Source organism: Scyliorhinus canicula, chromosome 8, assembly GCF_902713615.1.
Source record: "Scyliorhinus canicula chromosome 8, sScyCan1.1, whole genome shotgun sequence".
Classification (NCBI taxonomy): Eukaryota; Metazoa; Chordata; class Chondrichthyes; order Carcharhiniformes; family Scyliorhinidae; genus Scyliorhinus; species Scyliorhinus canicula.
Genome location: NC_052153.1, coordinates 114,366,455 through 114,389,297, shown reverse-complemented (window position 1 = coordinate 114,389,297; position 22,843 = coordinate 114,366,455). Strand labels below are relative to the sequence as shown.

The 22,843-nt window shown below is 43.4% G+C and overlaps 1 protein-coding gene across 19 annotated transcripts in view; it reads left to right on the top strand.

Annotated features, from left to right (window-relative positions):
* apc (APC regulator of WNT signaling pathway) overlaps window positions 1-22,843 on the top strand; it is a 263,910-nt gene that overhangs the window by 192,530 nt on the left and 48,537 nt on the right. For 17 of the 19 annotated variants that reach the window (XM_038805088.1, XM_038805090.1, XM_038805085.1 and 14 more), the window contains 4 exons: window positions 9,265-9,373; window positions 12,150-12,263; window positions 12,673-12,756; window positions 17,436-17,543. In XM_038805088.1, the coding sequence (XP_038661016.1) occupies window positions 9,265-9,373; window positions 12,150-12,263; window positions 12,673-12,756; window positions 17,436-17,543 (415 nt within the window). Of the gene's footprint in view, window positions 1-9,264; window positions 9,374-12,149; window positions 12,264-12,672; window positions 12,757-17,435; window positions 17,544-22,843 lie in introns of those variants that run through there. The other 2 variants (XM_038805089.1, XM_038805104.1) reach the window with 2 other exon arrangements.

The window sequence follows — 22,843 nt, the reverse complement described above, 5'->3', positions numbered from 1 at the left end:
TGTTAAGTAGAGTTATCCGCATCTGCAGGAGATTATAATTTAAATCACGGAGTAATTGCGCTCCGTACAAGCCAGTCAACAGCTCGAAGGTGACACCGTGAAGATTCTATGTCACCCGCCTTACAAAGTTAACGGGAACCTTTTATCGCGAAGGTTTTACGTAATAACAAGGACCATGTTGGCATCGATACCTCTTTACTTTTAACTATTTCTTAGGGACCCCAACCCTTGTTCTTTAGAGGATTTTAACGGTTCTTTTGAGGAATTTAACCTCAGGGACTCCAACCCAGCTCTTTTGAGGAATTTATCCTCAGGGACTCTAACCCAGCTCTTTTGAGGAATTTATCCTCAGGGACTCCAACCAAGTTCTTTGAATATCTGGAGTTCGCGGGACTGACCTGAATCTCGTGGGGACGTCTCCAGCAGCAGGCAGTAGGACAGGCTCGCGACCGGGACAGCGAAGGGGAAAAACCAAAGTGAAAAAATACTCACATTTGGGGGCTCTATTTTCCCCACGCGTCTGGAGGCGATCTGCTGCTTACACCGTCTGTTTCTGTCGACGAACCAGATATGCCCGCATTCTCCACCAAATGATAATTTCTAAATTTTAAAGTCCGGAGGTAATCAGCAGTCGAACACCAGATAATTTCAAAGAGCCTTTTATTTACCGCGGGGCTGCAGCACAAGTGTAACTGAGTTACAGCAAGTGAAAAAGCAAATTTTTCTTAGATACAGTTGACTATATATTCTTACAAAACCGCTCAAGCCTTTCAATCATTCGTCATACAATTAGCTCATTACGCCCCTCCTTCATGTAATTATTTCTTCCCATCATTAGTAATAGTTGGTTCACATGTTTCATAGTATAGCAAGTCTTTATCGACAGTCCTGAGGTGTGTAGTTCTCACAAACAGTTAGACTTCCACGGATAGTTCACAGGCTTTCCAGACAGCCAAGGCCGTGATATCGCCTTCTCACAGAAGCGATTCATTTTAAAATGCACGTTCACATTTTGCACAAACTTGACATTCCATTTCCCATCAAGCTCTGATTTTATAACATGACCAAACTCTCATTCCATTTCCCATTAAGCTCTGATTCTAACTTGAGCCAAACTCTCAGTACTCCAAGCCCTTTTTTATGAAGTCCATATACCTTTTTAACCACTTTCACAACTTACCTTCCAACAATTTTTGTACAGCTGTCACTGCTCTTGTATCTCCACCTTTTAGCAATGTGCCATCTTTTATGTTACCTCTTATGATTCTTCCTACGAACATGCGCACTTCACATTTTTCTGCATTCAATTCATCTGTCACATTCATTACACCACCCTGTCATATGCCCTATGAATTCTATCTCTGTTCCATTTTCAGTTCATAATGTTTCCAAAATTCATGCCAACTGTAAATTCTGAAAATGTACTTTACACACCCAAGACTCGAAGGTAATCAGACTCTTTATTTGAAAATAAAGAATGTGCAGGTTTAGAGGGAGAAGGCAAGAGAATGGAACCAAGTGAGTTGCTCATTCGGAGTCAGTGCAAGCACGATTGGCCTCGTGCATCTTAACAATTCTCTGATTCTGTCATTTATATTTATCAAATGTCACGACATGAGGGAAAATATATTTGTATATACCTTCATCAGCTGGACTACTGTATAATGTAATTTTTTTATGCTTTTCAAAATGCACAATTATTGAGCTGGCAAGATGGTTCCAGCTAGTCACATGCTGGCTTCAAGAAACTTTTGAGCAGTTTCAAAGTTAACAAAGGCTAACACCTCAAATGTATGGAATATAACACTCTTTGCATAGTCTAAACATTCAAACACAATGATCCAGAAGACGGTCTTAATGTTCCAGCTAAATTTGAGCAAAGACGGCCCTTCGCAGGCCCCAATCTCCAACAATGGTGGTAAGGCCGAAGTATTAACTGTTTTAATATACAGTATCACACGGTCAAGATTTGGGCTAGCTGACCTCCTTTATCTCATATCACATCAAAGGCATTACCCTCAACCAACTCTGTTCAACAAACTCAATCAAGTTAGTTAAATACAATTTAATCACCAAGACTACATTATCTGAGTTTTACTGGCATTCATTTTGAGAAATTAAGACCATTTTCACTAGAGCAGAGAACACTAGGATGACAGGAAGCACACGTTTATTAAAATAATTAGGACCATATCCAGGCAATTTTCCACTCTGTTGGTTCAGTGCCAGCGTTGTAGCAGTGCTGGAACAGCTTGGCTGGAGATACGATCATTTCTAGTTCTGGTCTCCAGCATTGAAACCAGGATGTCGTTGGGGCACAGAGCCTATTCTGTGTCCAGTGCATTCATTCATTCATTCATTCATTCATTCATTTCTTTACATATCATGTGGTGAATAGAGTTGGCTGAAGTTCCAACACCTGTGATGGTGCAGATTTCAAAAGGAAGGCAAGGTGGATCCTTCAATTCAATCCCATCTTTTGCACTTTTCAGTTGGGCTCTGACCTTTTGGGGTTTGTCCGAATGACTTAGTTTTGGAATCGTGTGCTTATTTTGTGTTCCGGATTTATCTGGTTGGCACCACATTTTTGTGTTTCTTCTGGCATGCTCCTCAACGCTCCTCACTCTTCTGTACTCCTCAAAGAATCAGGGTGAGTTATCTTGCTTGATGATGATGATGGAGTAATTAATTTTCAGGTGTTGGTAGAATATAATTTGACTGTTACTGGTGCCTTGCTTAGAGCAGTGGGGGTACCACATGACATGGTGGACAATGTTCCTTTTTTTGTGCAAATCGTATTAACACGGTAAGCAGAGACTGTGGTATCTCTCTTTAAATGAACTCCGATTCCTACTTCTGGTGTTTTCATCACATGAGCAGCCATTTCTTTGTAAAAACTGAGGTCAAATACTTAATGTTTCTGCCATTCTTCCTATCTAGTACATGCTTGCCTCTTTCAACTCTTGATGGCTGTTGCAACATTCAGGTCTTGGGTTTAGTGGTTGTCAGTTATTTATGTAAGTAAACATTGTGAGCTTTATATAGGAGGGGAATTCTGTGTAATTGTTTGAAATTAAAACAGAAAATACTAGAAACATTTTTTTTTATAAATGTTTTTATTGGGTTTTTTTTGAGCAAGGTATAATTACCGTTATGTTCACAGAATAAGTAACACATATATACACACACATTTAGAGGAGAAGGGCACACCCCAACATAAAACAAAATACAATAACATATGCAATGGAATAACTGGTGGGGTATTGTGCACCAGCTCGACAGCGGCATCTCTGTACATCTGGCAAAATTACCCACCCCACAGAAGTAGGAGACTGCCTGCGCCCAGTCCCCCCGACTGGGAGGGCAAACACACCTTTGGGTGCCGGGAGGAAAATCACAGCGTGTGATATTTGGGTGTGCTGCTGTCGCCCACCCTTCCCGGATGGGTCTCGCTGCCGTCCAACGCTCGCCCCCGCTTCTGCCGCTCCTCCCGTCCTCCATCTCCAGTTTCCTCATTCCCCGCTCCTGGAGATGTCATGCACATTTTGGCATCTTGTGTCCTCCCTCCGGCTCCAGCTTCCCTGCCCCCCCCCCCCCCCCCCCCCCCCCCCACCCCCCTCCACGGTTTGCCTCCGTCTCCCCAGGTTTAGCTGTCTCTCCCCCCCACCCCCCCGTGGTTCGCCCCTCCCTCCTCAGGTTTAGTCGTTCTCTCTCTCTCTCTCTCTCTCTCTCTCTCTCTCTCTCTCCTCTCCCCCCCCCCCCCCCCCCCCCCCAAGTTCATCTCTCCCCTCCATGCCCCGGCTACCTTCTCCCGACCGTTTTCCCCTGATTCTTGGCCACACGGCTATTCTTCCTCTTGTTCGTTAGCCACAAACAGGTCCCGGAACAGTTGCATGAATGGCTCCCACGTTCTGTGGAAGCCGTCGTCTGACCCTCGGATGGCGAATTTGATTTTCTCCATTTGGTGAGATTCCGAGAGGTCGGACATGCAGTCTGCAGCTCTGGGTGGTGCTGCTGACTGCCAACCAAACAGGATTCTACGGCGGGCGATCAGGGAGGCAAAGGCAAGGGCATCCGCCCTCCTCCCCAGGAATAGATCTGGCTGGTCTGAAACCCCGAAGACCGCCACTATCGGGCATGGCTCCACCCTCTCCCCACCACTTTGGACATAGCCTCGAAGAAGGCTGTCCAGTACGCCACAAGTCTGGGGCAAGACCAGAACATGTGGGCGTGGTTGGCCGGGCCTCTTTGGCACCGTCCACATCTGTCCTCCACCTCCGCGAAGAACCTACTCATACGGGTTCTTGTTAAGTGGGCTCTACGTACCACTTTTAGTTGCGTCAGGCTGAGCCTTGCGCACGTGGCGGTGGAGTTGACCCTATGCAGTGCCTCGCTCCAGAGTCCCCACCCTAGTGGGGAACAGCAGTGCAAACAGCAGCGGGGACAGTGGGCATCCTTGTCTGGTGCCCCTGTGCAGCTGGAAGTATTGGGACTTGGTATTGTTGGTCCGTACGCTCGCCATGGGAGTGTTGTATAGGAGCTTTACCCAAGCGGTGAACCCTGTTCCAAGCCCGAACCGCTCCAGTACCTCTGAGGTATTTCCATTCGACTCTGTCGAAGGCCTTTTCTGCGTCCAGGGAGACGATCACTTCTTGTGTTCTCTCCCCGGAGGGGGTCATTATCACGTTCAGCAGGCGCCTGATGTTCGAGGTAAGCTGTCTACCTTTGACGAAGCCCGTCTGGTCCTCTGTGACCACCTCAGTTACACAGTCTTCTAGCCTTTTGGCTAGGATTTTGGCCAGTATTTTGGCGTCTGCGTTCCGCAGTGAGATGGGTCTGTATGACCCACATTCCGTTGGGTCTTTGTCTTTCTTAGGTATCAGCGAGATTGAGGCCTGTGCTAACGTGGGTGGCAGTGTGCCCCTAGCTAGCGAGTCTGTGAACATCTCCCGAAGGTGCGGGGCCAGCGCTATCGCAAATTTTTTGTAGAAGTCCGCCGGGAATCCGTCCAGTCCCGGCGCCTTCCCCGTCTGCATGGAGCTAATGCTGTCCATGATCTCTCCCAGTGCTAGTGGTGCTTCCAGGTCCCGTTTTCTGCCCTCTCCCACGACTGGTATGTCCAGTCCATCAAGGAACCAGTTCATCCCAGCCTTCCCCGTTGGGGGCTCTGAGGTGTACAGCTCTTGGTAGAAGGCCTTGAAGGTTTTGTTAATCCTCTCTGGTTCTGTTTCCAACATGCCTCTGGTACCCCTGATTTGTGCAATTTCTCTGGTGGCTGCCTGCTTTCTCAGTTGGTGTGCCAACAGGCAGCTGGCTTTGTCTCCGTGTTCGTACAGAGTCCAGCGCGCCTGGTGGAGTTGGTGCACTGTTTTCCTGGTGGAGAGCAGGTCAAAGTTCCTTTGTAGTTCTTTCCTCTCCGCCAGGAGTTCTACGGTCGGGGTCTCGGAGTATTTACGGTCTACCTCCAGTATGGAGTCGACCAGCTTCTGCCTTCAACCAGACTGGTCAAGTTCAGCTAATGCAACAGTGTCCAATCATGCGCCACCTGAATCCCTTGTGTAGTCGGAAATATCCTGAGCTCACAACATTGGTACAGATACTAGCCGTGGGGGCATTAAATAGTTTCACCCAGGAAATAAAAGTAGGACCAAACTCAAGTTGCCCCAAGACCTCAAAGAGGTAGTTCCACTCCACACGGTCAAAGGCCTGCTCTGCATCCATGGAGATGATTACTTCCGGCACCTGCTCCACAGAGGGCAATATGACCACTTTCAAATGCCTCCTGATGTTGGACGACAGCTGTCAGCCCCTGACAAATCCTGTCTGGTCTTCAAATCATTTCTGCTAGGCACCCCTCCAAACAATTCGCCAGAACCTTCGCTAGTATTTCGCATCAGTGTTTAATAGTGAATAGGCCTATAAGACCCACACTCAAGGAAAGTCATGTTTGACTAATTTATTAGTGTTCTTTGAAGGAACAACATGTGCTGTGGATAAAGGGGAGCCTGTAGATGTAATGTACTTGGATTTTGAGTCGGCATTTGATAAAGTACTACATCAAAGATTATTGTAGACGCTAAAAGTTCATGGTGCGGCGGGGGGCCGGGGTAACATATTAGCATGGATATAGAAAATTGGTTGTCTGTAAACAGAGTATGCATACATGGGTCTTTTTCTGATTCACAGGATGTGATGAGTGAAGTCCTGCAGGTGTTTATGCTGGGACATCAACTTTTAACAATTTATATCAATGATTTAGAAGAGGGGAGCAAAGGCATAGTGGCTAAATTTTCAGATGAGACAAAGATAGGTCGGAAAGTAAGTTGTAAAGAGGACATAACGGTCACAAGTGGTTAGCACTGTTGCTTTACAGCGCCGGGTCCCAGATTTTATTACTGGCTTAGGTCACTGTCAGTGTGGAGTCTGCACGTTGTCCCCATGTCTGTGTGGATTTCCTCCGGGCATTCCGGTTTCTTCCCACAAGTCCCGAAAGACATGCTGTTAGGTAATCTGGGCATTCTGAATTCTCCCTTGGGGTACCCGAACAGGCACCAGAATGTGGCGGATAAGGGCTTTTCACAATAACTTCATTGCAATGATAATGTAAGCCTACTTGTGACAATAAAAGTTATTGTTATTAAAAAGAGATTGTAGACAGATATAGATAGTTTGAGTGGGCAAAATTCTGGTGGGTGGTGTATAAGATGGGAAAATGTGAAATTGTTCACTTTGGCAGGAAGAATAAACAAAGCAGAGATTTACTTAAATGGAGCACACCAGCAGAATTCCGAGGGGCAGAGTGATCTGTTTTCTAGTCACAAAACGTTAGTATGCAGGTACAGCAAGTAATTAAGACTAATGGATGACCATCTTTTATTACGAGAGGAATTGGACATAAGAGTAAGGATTTTATGCTTCAGTGTTACAGGACACTGGTGAATCCACATTTCAAATCCTGTGCAATTGCGGTCTCCTTAATAAAGGATATAAATGCATTGGAGGTGGTTCAGAGGAGGTTTTCTGGACTAATACCTGAAATGAGCAGGTTGTCTTTTCAGGAAAGGTTGGACAGACTGCTTTTGTCCAGTGGAGTTTAGAAGAGTGAGGGTGACTTGATTCAAGTATATAAAATCCTGAATGGTTTGACAGGGTGGAAGTGGAAAGGATGTTTCCTCTTGTAGAGACACTGTTTTAAAATTAGGGGTCATCCTTTTAGGACAGAGGTGAGAATTGTTTTCTCCCGGGGGTTATGCGATTTTGGAATTCTGTCGCAGTGGAGACAGCTTTGAATATTTTTTTAAGGCAGAGATAGATAGATTATTGATAGGCAAGGGAATCAATGGGTAGAGGAGAATGTGAAACTTAATCAGATCCACTATAATCCTATTGAATGGCGGAGCAGGTTCGAGGGGTTGAATATGTTCCTATTTCGTATTTTCATATACAATGTTATGTAAACTGCCCTGCAGCAAATAAGATTAAAAAGCCCCTCGGAGTGCCATTTGTGAGAGAACCAAAAGTTGATGACTTTTGTTTTCCTAATATTGAGCTTGAGGAGGTTGCAAATCATGCACATTAAGGGTGCAGTGGGTTTGCACTGCGGCCTCACGGTACCGAGGTCCCAGGTTCTATCCCGGCTCTGGGTCACTGTCTGTGTGGAGTTTGCACATTCTCCCCGTGTTTGCATGGGTTTCATCCCCACAACCCAAAGATGTGCAAGCCAGGTGGATTGGCCATGCTAAATTGCCCCTTAATTGGAAAATGAATTGGGTACTCTAAATTTTAAAAAAAATAAACATTTGGAAAGGAGAGTCGGGTCAGAGTGATAGCAGCATATGAAAGATGGCCTGATGCCTGCAATTGCTGTCACTGAGCTGCAGCAGATGGGTAAAAAGAAGACAGATCCTTTGGGGACCCTACAGATGATGCTTTGGGAGGGAAAATAAGCTTTTGTTGGTGATGTACTCATTGCATTTGGGTAATTTAAAAATAGAGCTGTTTTGTTGGACAACACAGGAACCATGTCGAACCATATTGCAGAATTTGAAAATTCGTAGGAATGAGACACCAAAATCAAAAAGATGCCATTCAGCATCAAAAACCTGCATTTATATGGTACCTTGCTGCAGAAAAACAACCCCAGGCTATTCCGAAAAGCATAAAAAGACAAAAATTGACTAAGGACCAATGAGAAATTAGAAGGGATAACTAAAAGCCTGATTAAAGAGGTAACTTTTAGCGAGGATATTAAAGGAGGAACATAGAACATAGAACAGTACAGCACAGAACAGGCCCTTCGGCCCTCAATGTTGTGCCGAGCCATGATCACCCTACTAAAACCCACGTATCCACCCTATACCCGTAACCCAACAACCCCACCCTTAACCTTACTTTAATTAGGACACTACGGGCAATTTAGCATGGCCAATCCACCTAACCCGCACATCTTTGGACTGTGGGAGGAAACCGGAGCACCCGGAGGAAACCCACGCACACAGGAGGAGGAGAGAGGGGTTTAAATGCAGAATGTAGGAGTATTAATCAAAACCTGCCACAGAGTCGCATAAGCAAGTATTCGAGCAGGTGAATAAAAGCTTGATCAAAGAAATGTGTAAAAGAATGCCTTAAAGAAGGAGAGAGCAATAGAGAAGCATTAGGGGCTGAGACAGGTAATGGAGCAAAGTGTCATTAGTATACTTGTGGAACCAGACCCAAAGTGAAAGAGCTTGGACAATGGCAGCCTGCTGGCACAAACTGGGTGCAGAGCTCAAGGCCAGTTACAAATTGGACTTCAGCCCCCCCCTCCCTTTAGATTAGACTACCAAGTTATAGGTGTGCTGTGCATTCCTGCTCAGTTGACAAAGCAGTCATCAGTTTGATGGGGCAGAGAAGCAGGCAAGGAGAGTGGGAGATGGCTAGGCAGCTGCTGACAGTAGTCTCGGACTGTGATGGAGCCCAGTCATTATTGAACTATGATAAACCTGAGACTCTGTTCATTTACCAACAATTAAACTTTGTGTCTGTGACGGGTGCAGTTTTGCCTTCAGCATAAGAATAATAGTTCATTGTGCATTGTATGTCATAAAGCTGCTGCCTTTACAACACAACCTGACATTTAAATTAACCGGAAAAATGCCATGGAAGAATCACGAGAGAAAATAACAACATAATTGCACCTACATACTGATATTTAACTTGACCCATTTACATGTTCTATAAGTAAGTACGTTCATTTTAATTGTACATTTTCTCTTTGTTTGCAAGGTCTTTATTACTTGCTGAGATTGAAAAGGAAGAGAAGGAAAAGGATTGGTACTATGCACAGCTTCAAAATCTCACAAAGAGAATTGATAATCTCCCTCTCACAGAAAATGTAAGTTGAATTTCTACTGATTATTAATCATTTCTATAGATAGAAACATGTAATTTTGTAAATTTCATTTACTATTAGCTAAATAAACTCTAATTTGTAATTATTAATTTCATTGGATTTTTTTTATTATTTCATGGGACGTGGTGTCACTGGCTGGGTCAGCATTTGTTGCCAACACGAACTGACCTTGAGAAGATGGTGATGAACTGCCTTCTTTAACCTCTGCAGTCTATGTAGTGAAGGTACACCAGCAGTGGTGTTAGGGAGAGTATTCCAAGATTTAGGCTGAGTGATAATGAACAAACTGAAACGTGATTCCAAATCTTAATGGTGTATCACTTGTGGGGGATCTTGCAGGTCGTTGTGATCTTTCGTGCCTGCTGCTCTTGTAGGTTACAGGTTTGGGAAGTTCTGTCAAGGACGTCTTGACATGTAGCTGAAGTGCATCGTGTATATGGTACACACTGTAACTATGATGCACTGAAGGTGTGTGGGCTGAATCTTTCAGATGTTGGATGGGATATAAATCAGATGGGCTGCTTTGTCTTGGTTGGCGTTGGTCTTCATAGTGTTGTTGTAACTATCCCCATCTAGGCAGTGGTGAGTATTGTAAATGGTGACCAGGCTTTGGGAAGTCAGGAAATGAGTACTTACTCAGAATTTCCAATTTTGACCTGCTCTTGTCGTCACAGTATTTATATGGCAGGCCTAGGCATGTTTCTGGCTATAGATGACCTCCCAGAGTGTTGAGGGAGAGGATTTAGCATTTGTAATTTCATTGAATACCACCTGAGTTAGTTAGACACTCTCAATGGAATTGGTCATTGCCTTCCACAAATGTTACTTTCCACTTAGCAGCAGTGCTGTTGTGCAGATCTTGCTGGGTGGCATAGATGGCTTCAATTTTTGAGAAGTTGTGAATGGAGCTGAACATTGCCATGATTGACGTACACCTCCACTTCTGACCTCATGATTGTGTGAAGGTAATTTCGAAAGCAACTGAAGATGATTGGAAGATGGAACTCCTGCAGCAATGTTAGAGATTGAGATGATTGACCTCCAATCTCTATGTTGGGTACGATCCCAGCCAGTTAAGTGTTTTCTCCTATTCTTTTCAACATCAATTTTACTCCTTGATGCCTTACTCAATCAAACATTGCATTGATGTCACGGACAATCCCGCCCACCTAATCTCTGGAATTCAGCTCTTTTGGACACATTTGGATTAAGTCTTTAATGAAATCTGGAGCCAGGTGGTCCTGACAGAACATTAACCGATTATCAATGAGCAGATTATTGGTGACTGAATGCTGCCTGATTGCTGTGTTGCTCACGTTTTCCATCCCATTGCCGACTGATAGTCAGCTAATTGGCCAGTTTGAATTTGGCCCTTTTAAGAACAGAATATATTCTCTTTTCCACTTTAAGTGAATGTCAGTTTTGTCACTGTGCGAGAATAGCTTAGCTGAAAGATACCCAATTAATTCTGGAGAAAATGTATTGTTGTTGGGGCACACATACTTTCTGTATTCAGTGCACTCATTCATTCCTTGATATCACATGGACTGTATCAAATTGGCTAAAGATTGACTTCTGTGATGATGGGGATCTCAGGAGGTGATGGTTTATGCAGTAGGTAACTGACTGATGATAGTTTAAAATATCCTGGGCTTCACCATCAAGAATATCTGGATATGCATAGAGCCTTCAACTCTTTTGTTTAATTGTCCACCACCGTTCACAATCGACAGGACTTCCGGACTTTTGCTTCATTGGCTGTGGGATTGCTTAGCTTTGGCATGCAAGTAGTCCTGTGTTGGTAACTTCTCACTTTTGGCCATGCCAGGTGCTGCTCCTGGCATTCTCTTCTTCAATTCTCATTGAATCAGGGTTGATGATAAAGGTAGAGTGAGGGATATGCCAGGCTATGAAGTTACAGATTGTGGTTGAATAAAGTGCCTCATAAATGCCCAGTTTTCAACTGCTAGATTTGTCCTGAATCTATCCCAATTAGCACAGGTAGTGCCACACAGCACAATGGAAGATGTTCTCAATATGAACACAGGAACCTGACTGCATAAGACCTGGCTTCTAAGGTTGGTATAACGTTATTAGTGCCTGAACGTTCTTTTTAGGATTATGACAGAATGACATTTTGCGTTACACAGCAGCAAAATTTTATTTCTGGCACTTTTATTTTAATGAAGCAACTGGAGATGGGAGAAAAGGTAATGTTGGTACTTACTGCATTATCAAACATAAATTCCGAAGAGACTGTTGAACAGAAGATGTAGGCAGGCTTTAGAGAGATCTTCCTGAATGTGAATCTGCAATTGCTGAGGCCTTTTCGCTGAAGATGATTTGAAAGGTGAGAAGTGTTAAGTAATGGGTTAAGAGACATTGCAATGAGTTGTCTCATTTATGTTAAGTGTTCAATGATTGTCTCATTTATGTTAAGTGTTCAATGATTGACACTGATATGTAAAGGGGCTTCAGGTGGACTCTGGAGCTTGTGATGATCTGTAGAGTTCTGTGCAGAGTGAGTTTGAACCATTAAAGGTGTGTTGGTGAAAAAGGAGCTGAACTCTTGCCTCTTCATACCACAGCATCTAGTACATGTTAACAAGAAGTTGTTAAAGCAGGATCGAGGCAGAAGAGAAAAATATGTGTGCAACACCCAGCAGTAAATTTCAAAGATGGAATGGGTGAAGCCTGATCCATTATTTCCTTGTAATACGGAAACTATAATTCTATTGATTTGGTCATCTTTGGACAGTTTTCTCTGCAGACGGACATGACTAGAAGACAGTTAGAGTTTGAAGCACGGCAAATTCGATCTGCAATGGAAGAACAACTGGGAACGTGCCAGGATATGGAGAAACGAGCTCAGGTAGTATCAATATTGTGCAATTTTAAAGAGTATTTGATATCTTCAGAGAGAATAATTAAAATATGAAATAACTTGAGAAAATAACTGTTGAAAAAATATACTGAAGGAATTGAGTAGTTTGTTATTTCCTGTTTCATTTGGCAACTGTTGTATCATTTTAAATTTAAATCTCAAGATAAATTGTCAACCTGTTTTATAAGTGAAGTGAGTAGGTATTAGTTGTGTATGTTTTGTGATAGAATAGTCATGGATTTCAAACTCATCTGATGTAACTTTTATAAAAAGTAAAGGAACAGTTGTATAAGCATACAACATAAAAAATGCAAAAGATATAAGTATTATAATGGTGCAGCTTTAATTGGATAGGCGAGAAAGTTTCTTTTTCTAACTTTAGTTCATCTTAATGCAGATGAGAGTAGTACGAATTCAGCAAATAGAGAAGGATATGCTTCGTTTGCGACAGCACTTACAGTCGCAAGCAGCAGAAACTGAGGTCAGTATGTCTTTTATAATTTGCTATTTAGTGTTGAAATTACGAATTTATTCTGATTGTATTGGTCGTCTTTGAAGGTCAAAACGTGGAGCCTAAGCAGTTTTCTTTCCAATGTTCCATGTTGGAACCTTAGTTTACATAGTTACTCGTTGTAAGCTGGAGTATCAGCAACAAACTAGAAGGCTTCAGGATCATTCCATTTTTGAAACATGTTTTACGCTTCAGAATCATTCCAGGGCTTGATCGGAGCTTGTGCTCCAGCCCACAAGCTATAACCCACAAGTGCGGTCATGGGGTCATGGAAACTCTGTTTGCCCGGGCAGTGGGCTATATAAACTTTGATATGGGCCAGGCCCAACAAGATGCCCGGGCAGCAGGATTCTCTGTCATAACCAGAATGCCCCAGGTCTAGGGAGTAAGGTACATGTTGCCTTGCCTGCACCGGGCCATCAGGGAGTGCCCTCCATGAACAGGGAGGGGTTCCACTCCCTGAACGTCTATCTTGCATGCAACCTCCACTTGAAGATCATGCATGTATGTGCACGCTTCTTCGAGGGCCACCCCAGGTTGGCTGATTGGCTCTTGGGGAATAAGGGTACTTGCTGAGGACCTGGCTAATGACACCAGTATGGAGGCTGGTGACCAATGTGGAGACCCGAGACCCGATGCTCATACGGTCACCTGAGCTGTTATTGAGTGGTGCACCAGACGTCTGGAAATGCGGTTCAGATGCCTCATCCGCTCTGGTGGTGCAGTGCCGTACACTTTGTAGTGGTCTGCTGTGCCCTCCACAACTTGGCACAGCAGCGGGGAGACATCGTGGAGGGGGAGGAACATGTGGTGGAGGGTGGGGATGACAGTTGCGCCGTGAATATGGTAGTCCTTTCGGAGATCCCCTCCGAGGTGACGTGTTTTCTTGGGAGGGGGCACCACCCCGTATGGGCCAGCACCATCGGATGGATATCCTGCAGGAAATGGACATGTTATCAGTGTCTCGTTATGCTCTTGGCGTAGCATAAGCTGCTTCCTTGATGTTCACTCTGACAAAGGAAGGTTCAGACGTGGAGATAACTTCAACACATTTATTAAACTATTTACAATTCTCCTACTCTGGTTCGCCTCTACTGTTAATCCTTCTATAGCTACTCAGACTGGCGAACCAGTCTGCTACTATCCACGTGGTGGGTGTGATGTTGAATCAACCCTGTGTCTGTACACACTGAGTGTCTCCACTGGAAAGAGGAAGATCATGTGTGCTGTGTCCTTTATATATGGATTAGTGTAATGCCCCCCTGTGGTAGTGTCGCCTCTGTGTGTATCGTGAATGCCCATTGGTTGTGTCCTATCTTACTGACCTATTGGTTGAGTGTCTGTGTGTCATGTCTCTGGTGCTCCCTCTAGTGTCTAGCTAGTCTACGTGTACTTACATTAACGCCTTGTGTATCTACAGTGATGTATATCACCACAAATCAGTGGGAGGGATGGGTCAGTCTGTAAGACAGTGACAGCAGGTCATCGGGGTGCGGGATGGTGGATCCTCACCTCTGCGAAGTACGCCAACTTCTACATCAGTGACCAATCTGTTCTTGGCCACCCCTACGACCTCCTGGGCCTATTCCCCGTGGGGGGTGAGGACTCTGATATCTGGCACCCCACTGCCCGTCTGGGCTCTCACGTTTCTTATGGGCCAACTTCTCCTGTCGGGATACACAGGGGGCATCATTAGGCAATGGGTGCAAGTCCTCCTGGTGACGCTCCCCGAGCTGACGGTCGCTGCCCTATGGCTGACCCTCCAAACCCCTTGGGGAAACTGGGAATTTTGTCTGGCCTCAACCACATCCAACAACTTGGGCCCTGAATCGTGGGACTGGTCTCCTTGGTGGCATGGCTTCAAGCTGTGTGGTGTTTGCTCTGCAGGATTGGTTTAAGTGCTGTTGAACCCTTGTTAGCAGGGAGCTGGCAGGCGCGGTCCTGGTGAATCAATCGGGACCATCATTTGCGCTATGAAGCCCATGGGACCTAGTTAAGTGGTCCAATTAACGTTTAATACCGGTGACAGCCTCGCCGGGTCAAGCGTCGGGAATATTGTGGCAGTTTTCGCTCGCTACTACACTTAGAAACTTTTCCATTCAATCGTACCCAAAATATTTTGTGCATTTCAGAAGGAGCACAGTTAATTTTTGTTGTTCAGAGATGCTGTTGAAATACTGGATGACAGCTGAGTTATGTAATTTAACAATTTCCTAATCACTTCCATGGATTACCTTTCTCCGCACCAACTTGAGTTTTAACTTGTAGCCCCTATGTAGAACTTGGTGAAATGCATTTTAGTTTCTCCGATGTCAATATTTTAAAAATGCTAACAAGCTGACAATATTGTGATCAGTAAAGAACAGAAAATAATAGGGTAAAAATACATTACAGCTAATACTGAAATCTGAAACAAAAACAGAAAATACTGGACTACCTTAGCATGTTTGACAGCATCTGTGGAGAGAGATCGGAGCTAACGTTTCGAGTCTGGATGACTCTTTGTCAAAGCTAGAAAGAACTGGAAATGGAGTCGGATTTATACTATAGTGGGGGACATGGAGAAAATAATAGGGCTTCAGTATAGTTTCTGGTGAGCCTCCCCCAAATTGCCACAGTGCACATTTACAAATCCTGGGTAAGGACAGGATTGGATTAATCTTTAAGGTTTGCGCAATCAAATAACCTGAGAAGATTCACAGTCCAAGGTTACACGTGAACCATGGTCCTTTCAACTAGGTATCGAGGAGCTGCAGGTACTTATGGAAATGCTAGTTTCGAACAGTGGGGCTGGTTTAGCACAGTGGGCTAAATAGCTGGCTTGTAAAGCAGACCAAGGCCAGCAGCGCAGGTTCAATTCCAGTACCAGCCTCCCTGCACAGGCGCTCCGCGGAATGTGGCTTTTCACAGTAACTTCATTTGAAACCTAATTGTGACAAAAGCGATTTTCGTTTTCATTTCATTTCAAATGAAGTTCAGTCGGAAACACAATCTTCAGGATAAGAAAGATGGAGAGAAATTTGGACGGCACATTACAACTCTCTTAGCATTGTGTTTTATTAAATATGAATGTTCAGAATTACTTACATTAGTCATCTTTATGAATTATACATTTATTTTTTAAGCAAGTACAGTACATTATCTAATTCATTCAGAGAGTAGGCACACTAAAAATAATTTGGGAAATAATCTGTATCTGGTAAAAAGAAATCCGTATTTATGTTTAGAAATTCTTTATCAGGGGTAAATGAAACACCCAATGTAAAAGATCAAGGAAAACTTGAGTGCAGCTGTGTAGCGTGCATAACTTCACTTTCCCAGCTTCCGTATGCCCATAGCTAGATCCCTATGTCTGAACGCACACGCCCCATTATAATTCAGCACCCCCAAGCAAAAGAATCTTGCTGATAAATTTTCTGCAATGATGCTGGTTCCAAAATAAGACTAAGATTGAGAACATAGTTCAGCCACAGTAGGTAACAAAGTAATTGTTCTAATTGTGTCTTTGATATGGAAAAGTTACAAGTATAACCAGATGAACCTTCGTGATGTTTAAAAGCATGTTAACTGAAATGAATGAAAATCGCTTATTGTCACGAGTAGACTTCAACGAAGTTACTGTGAAAAGCCCCTAGTCGCCACATTCCGACGCCTGTCCGGGGAGGCTGGTACGGGAAACGAACCGTGCTGCTGACCTGCTTGGTCTGCTTTAAAAGCCAGCGATTTAGCCCAGTGAGCTAAACCACCTATTAAATCGTCTATTAAATATTCAAAATTATTTCAGACTCAATAGAATAAGAGTTGCATTTATATAGCACCTGTTGCAACCAGTGAAGTACATTTGAGTTGTGGGCACTGTTGTCATCTTTGTCATCTACATGACAGAGCTTTCGGGCCAGAGTTTAATGTCACATTCGATGAACAGTTCCCCGGACATGTTAATCTCTTGGTACTCCACTAGAATGTAAACCTAAGGCTATGTACTCAAGTCTCTGAAGTGGTACATATGAATCAGATGAGGCTGTTCCCACTAAACCATAATCAGTAGTGCATGATTTTCATTGCGATATTGAATATGTTTTTCATTTTAATTTATAGCACTTTTGATATGTTAGACATAAGTATTCCTCCTAATAGACAGCTTCTTCGAAAGAAAATCTTAAGAACACTTATTTTTAACGGTAAACTGTACAAAATGAGTGCACTAAATAGGAAGAATTTTTCTGTCTGTCCTGAGGCTATTTTGTATTTTATTATATTCAGTGAGCTATTCAGTGGGTCTTATTGGTGAGACATTTTCAGGATGCTTGTCATGTGACCAAAGGCTCTCAGAACTGCTTGGGCATTCTCATCCCCCAGAGGACCTTTTATATCCTGTCATTTTAACAGCACAGTCAGAAAAAGACTGTAGCTTTCTGAGCGCCTCCTTTGTGTCTGGGTATTGTGATACACTGCTAGACCTCTGGACGTGCAGTACTTTCATCAAGTCATGTCACTGAGGTGGTGTTTGCTGCTCTTAGCGCAGAGGCTCCAGAGTAAAGCAGCAATCACAGTTCTATTGCAGAGATGCAGCATGGAAACAAGGAAGGTTAAAAAAATTCTCACTCTTTTATGTTTTAAATATAATGCTACGGTTATTCTTTAAACAGAAGCCAACGCAAACTAAACATGAACAAACAGTGTCACATGATGCAGAACGACCGAGTGATTGTCAGGAAACACCAGAAGCTAGCATGGGTACTACAGGGAGTGGGCAGGTAAGGAGAATTGTGATTTTATATCAATTAAGAGGATCATGAGAATGCACTGCAGCAACACAGATATGTACATGTGTCCCCCCCATCTGCCTCTCTCTCTCTCTCTCTCTCTCTCTCTCTCTCTCATCTCTTAAAATGACCTTGATAATTTGGCTTTGTCCTCTGCACATTTAAGTGTTTCTTCATTGAAGTATATTTTCCATAATATTGTTAAATTAAATTTATGGGGAAATTTTTTAAAATTATGTTTTACAATAAATATTCCATAATGGAAATACCGGTAACCTGGTTCTAATTCAATTGGTTAAGTGTGATGCAGACATACTGCTAAGGATTAAAGGTGATAGCGTGATGAACATTTTGGTATATACAGTCATGCTCACTCTTTAGATTAGCTTTCTTTAATCATTGCTTTACTTTAAGCACCTTTACTTTAAGTTGGACTGCTGAAAACGTTTTCTGCTATATTGTAGGCCTAAGAATTTTTAACTTGTAAAAAGAGAGAGGAAATGCAGAAGAGGAAACCATTTGCATTATAAAATGAAATTAAACCCTGAAGGAATGTGAAATAAGAGCACTATATCTTATTAATTTAGATTTATATACCAACTAGGAAATAATATGAATAGGGAAGAAAACTGATACTTGTTAACTGGATCTGATATAACTGAACCAAACAGTGGCATAGTGGTTAGCATTGCTGCCTCCAGTGCCAGGGAACGGGGTTAAATTCCACCTTGGGTGACTGTCTGTGTGGAGTTTGCACATTCTTCCCTAGTCTGCGTGGGTTTCCTCCGGGTTCTCTGGTTTCCTTCCACAGTCTAAAGATGTGCAGGTGGGTGAATTGGCCATGATAAATTGCCCCTTAGATCCAAAAAGTTAGGTGGGTTACTGAGTTATGGGGATACAGTGGGAGCCTGACCTAGGTGGGGTACTCTTGTCAAAGCATCAGTGCAGACACAATGGGCAGAATGGCCTCCTTCTGCACTGTAGGGATTCTATGACCTATCCAGATCTGTAGGTGGATCCTTTGTTATCTAAAATGAGCAGTCAAATCACAATGATGACTGTGTGTATGTTTTCCTGCGGAGCAGTATCGATGATCCATCCTGAAGCATCTCTCTTAAATTGATGGGTCATTTATTGTTTTAGGATTTGAGCAGTAACTGTTATATTAGCAGCAGCCAAGCAAAATTAAAGAAAATTTTCATTGTTGCTTTGATAAGTAGATTAGTAACTGTGGATCAGTGTGCAGCACATAGCACCTCTCTGTTTAAGTACAGTGTTACCAAAATCTATCCAAATTTATATGTACCTAAAGTCTACTTAATGACACCACTCCTAGGAATAAAATTCAATTTTGAAATAACTTCCTATGCTAAATAAATAGCTTCCAAAACCTAATAACTAATTTAGAATTCTATTGAACGAAGATTTACTACAGAATAGAGGTAGACCTTTCAAAAATTAGATCAAATTGGGTCAGGAAGGGAAGGTTAGTGATCAGGAGTTCAGTGTGAATGTTGTGGAAGATATAACAGTAGGTCTAAAATATAGCGTAAAATTTTAAGGATGACGAACAATTAGCACTCGACATCTTGAAAGTCGGCGTGAAATGGCCAACAGCTCTCCAACCCAGCTAGACACAGCGTTACACAGCACTCATTCTGGAGCTAAGTCCTACGATTGTTGGAAAGGTACGTTCTGGGGGAAGGAGCATAGGGGATGTTCAGGTGTGTCAGGAGGGAGGCGATCATGGGGGATATACCAGACCTTCCCTTCCTGCCCACTTTTTGTTCTGTTTCCTACCCTACCTGTCATGGCGAATGGGGATGCTTTATGTCTTCGACAGGAATTATGAGATTATAACTATGTGGAAGCTGAACAGATTGTCTCTATTTTCACAACAAGGTGTGACAAAGAAGATGGTTTTAAGGAGATGGCTGGTAGTTGATAAAATGAACTTGATGGTATCTATACTTTGCAGCATCAAAACGTAATGAGCTGTTTTGGTAGAGGAGAGCAAAGCTCTGTAGAACTTGAATGTGGTTGTTAGTGGACAGCTAAAGCAATTGTGACTTAGTCAAAAGAATTGTACCTGAACAATGGCAATGTTAACTAAATGTACATGTAGTACATAACATAGCAAACTGTTCCAAGGCACTTCTGGGACATTATTCCATAAAGTTTTGAAAGCAAGTAACTTGAAATATTTGGGGAAACTAACCAAAAGCCGGGTCAAACAGGTAAGTTTTAAGGAGAATCTTAAAGGGGAAAAGAGGGATGGAAGGACATGTAGAGTTAGGAGGCAAATTGCAGAGCTTTGGACCATGGCAGCTGAAGGCATGCCTTCCAATGGTGAAACAATAAATACCGGAAATGGAGCAGAGCTGTATCTCTGGAGGTAAATGAGAATTTTAAAATCAAAACATTGCTGGCAACGATCATAAAACACAAGGGTGATGGATGAATGGCACTTTGTGCGAGTTAGGCTATGGGGCAGCAGAATTTTGATGGACTCGTAAACATTGCGTGTGCAAGGTGGGACACTACCAAGGTGGAAAGCTACTTCAACTATCGTTTCCTCTAGCTATTTACCATTCTATACATGATTCATGTACCCATAATAAACTTGGCAGTAAAATTGAAGCCCATAGGTTTAAAGGGATCGGGGCAGCATGGATATACAATCGAGTAAAAGTGGTAGTGTGTAATTGTTTTCGAGCAAGCTGGTGTTAAAATCATTGCTCTTTTTGACAGTCTTGGAATTAGGGACGCAATTTCAAAATTTGTAGATGAGACAATTCATGTAAAACGAGTGGACAGTGAGGAGGATTGCAACAAACTTCAAGAGGAAGCAGACTGACTAATGAAAGTGGGAAGACACAGCAGATGATCACTCAAAGCATTGTGCAGTGATGATTTTGGGATGGAAAATGAGAGACAATATAAATTAATGGGACAATTTTAAAAGGGAGTTCAAGAACAGAGTGAGATGGGGAGTGGCAGTTCAAGCTGCTATCAAAGCATATGTGATTCTTGGCTTTACGAATAGAAGTCTAGAATATGCACAGGGTCGTTATATTAAACCTTTTGAAATGGCAGTTAAATGTGATAATCAGCATTAAGCTTTGAAGAAGGTTCAGAAGACATTGTTCTCTGAAGAATAGAGCAGCTTAGGGAGATGTTCATTAGAAGTGTTTAAAATCATGTAGGTTTTCAATCAAGTAAACCAGGAAAAACTTTCTGTTGGTGAGTGAGTCAGTAATCAGAGAATACGTTTAAAATAATTGGCAAAAGAACAAGTAGGAAGAGTCTATTTGCACAGCAAGCTGTTAGGATGTTAGCTGTTAGGAAATGCACTGACTGCAAGGGCAGTTGAAGTTGATTCAGTAATAACTTTCAAAGTGCATTGGATGTGTACTTGAAAAGAAAAGGCGGCACTGTGGGGAAATGGGATAATTTTCAGTGAACCATCACAATAGGCTGTTACAAGTTTCTACATTATTTCTGTCGAGGCTAAATGTCATCCTGTTATGAAATATTCTGTGATGACACAGTAGTGCTAGAAGCACAATTTTAAAAGTATTTGAAGTATGTATTTCTGCACGTTCATCCAATTAACAAAAATGATCTTGGAACAAGATCAGTTTTGGGAGCGTTAATCTGCTTGAGGTTGCAGAGCTACATTTCTGTTACTCCAATAACTTTTATCGAACAATAAAATGGTTTCATAAATATAAAAGTAATATTTTATATTGGACAACTTAAGTCACCAGTAATGCAAAGCAACGTCCTTGATGAAAATCCTAATTTTTTTTTTAATATAGAGTACCCAATTCTTTTTTTTCCAATTAAGGGGAAATTTAGAATGGCCAATTCACCTACGTTTCACATCTTTTTGTGAGGTGAGACCCACACAAGTACAGGGGTAATGTGCAAACTCCACACGGACCGTGACCTGGGGCCATGATCAAACCTGGGTCTTCGGTGCCGTGAGACAGCAGTGCTAACCACTGTGCCACCATGCTGCCGATGCAAATCCTAATTAGTGGACAAAACTATGGCAGATGGAGTTCATTGTGGACATATGTAATGTTATCCACCTTGATCCCAAGAAAGATAAATTGGAGACATTTTTACTTGGTGAAATAGTGGAGGTGGACAGCGGATATTCGAGGATGCTCGCCATGGAGGGATTGGCGGGGAGGAAAACTTTGCAGGGGCAGTTTGACAAGTTGACAATGGGGGGGCAGTAGGGCAACTGCGTAGGGCAAGAGGGGTGCAATATGAGTATGACGAGAAGGTGAGCCGCATGCTGGCGCACCAGCCGCATCCACGGAAATATTGAATATACAGACTGGGGCTGGAGATGTGGTGTTGGAGCTGGGGAAGATAAATGAGGCATTTAGGGAGTACTACCAGGGACTGTACGAGGTGGACCCGGGGAGAACCATGGGGCGGTTTCTGGTCGAGCTGGAGTTCCCCCAGATGGAGGAAGCAAAGAGGCAGGCATTGGAGGAGCCCCTGGAAGGTGCTGGATAGTCTCAGGGGTATGAAGTCAGGGAAGGCCTCGGGGCTGGACGGGTACCCGGCGGAATTTTGTAAGGAATTTGTGACGGACCTGGTATCATATCTGTTGGGGGCGTTTAATGAAACGCAGGAGAAGGGGAGCTGTTGGAGACGATGATGCAGGCAGTAATCACGCTAATTCCAAAAAAGGGGAAGGACCCGTTGGAACGTGGGTCGTATAGGCCCATAATCACTATTGAACACTAATGTGAAAGTGTTGGGTATGTTCTTGGTGGGGAGAATGGAGGAGTGTGTCCCGGAGGTGGTGCAGAAGATCAAACGGGCTTTGTGAAGGGCAGGCAGCTCACGAGTAATACAAGACAGCTGTTGAATGTAGTGATGAATCCGTCAGGGGCTCTGGTACTGGAGGTGGTGGTGTCCATGGACGCGGCGAAGGCATTTGATTGGGTGGAGTGGTGGTACTTGTTCGAGGTTTGGGTTGGGCTGAGATTTGTGGCATGGATGTGGTTGCTGTATGCGGCACCAAGTGTGAGTGTGCTGAGGGGGAACGAGTTCAGGTTAGGGACATTAGGGTGTAGCTGGGATACACGCTGCTGGAGAGCCTGCTGGTTCGAGATATGGAAGGGGAGGGAAGATTTGGACAAAGAACAAAGAAAAGTACAGCACAGGAACAGGCCCGCCGGCCCTCCAAGCCTGCGCCAACCATGCTGCCCGTCTAAACTAAAATCTTCTACACTTCCGGGGTCCGTATCCCTCTATTCCCATCC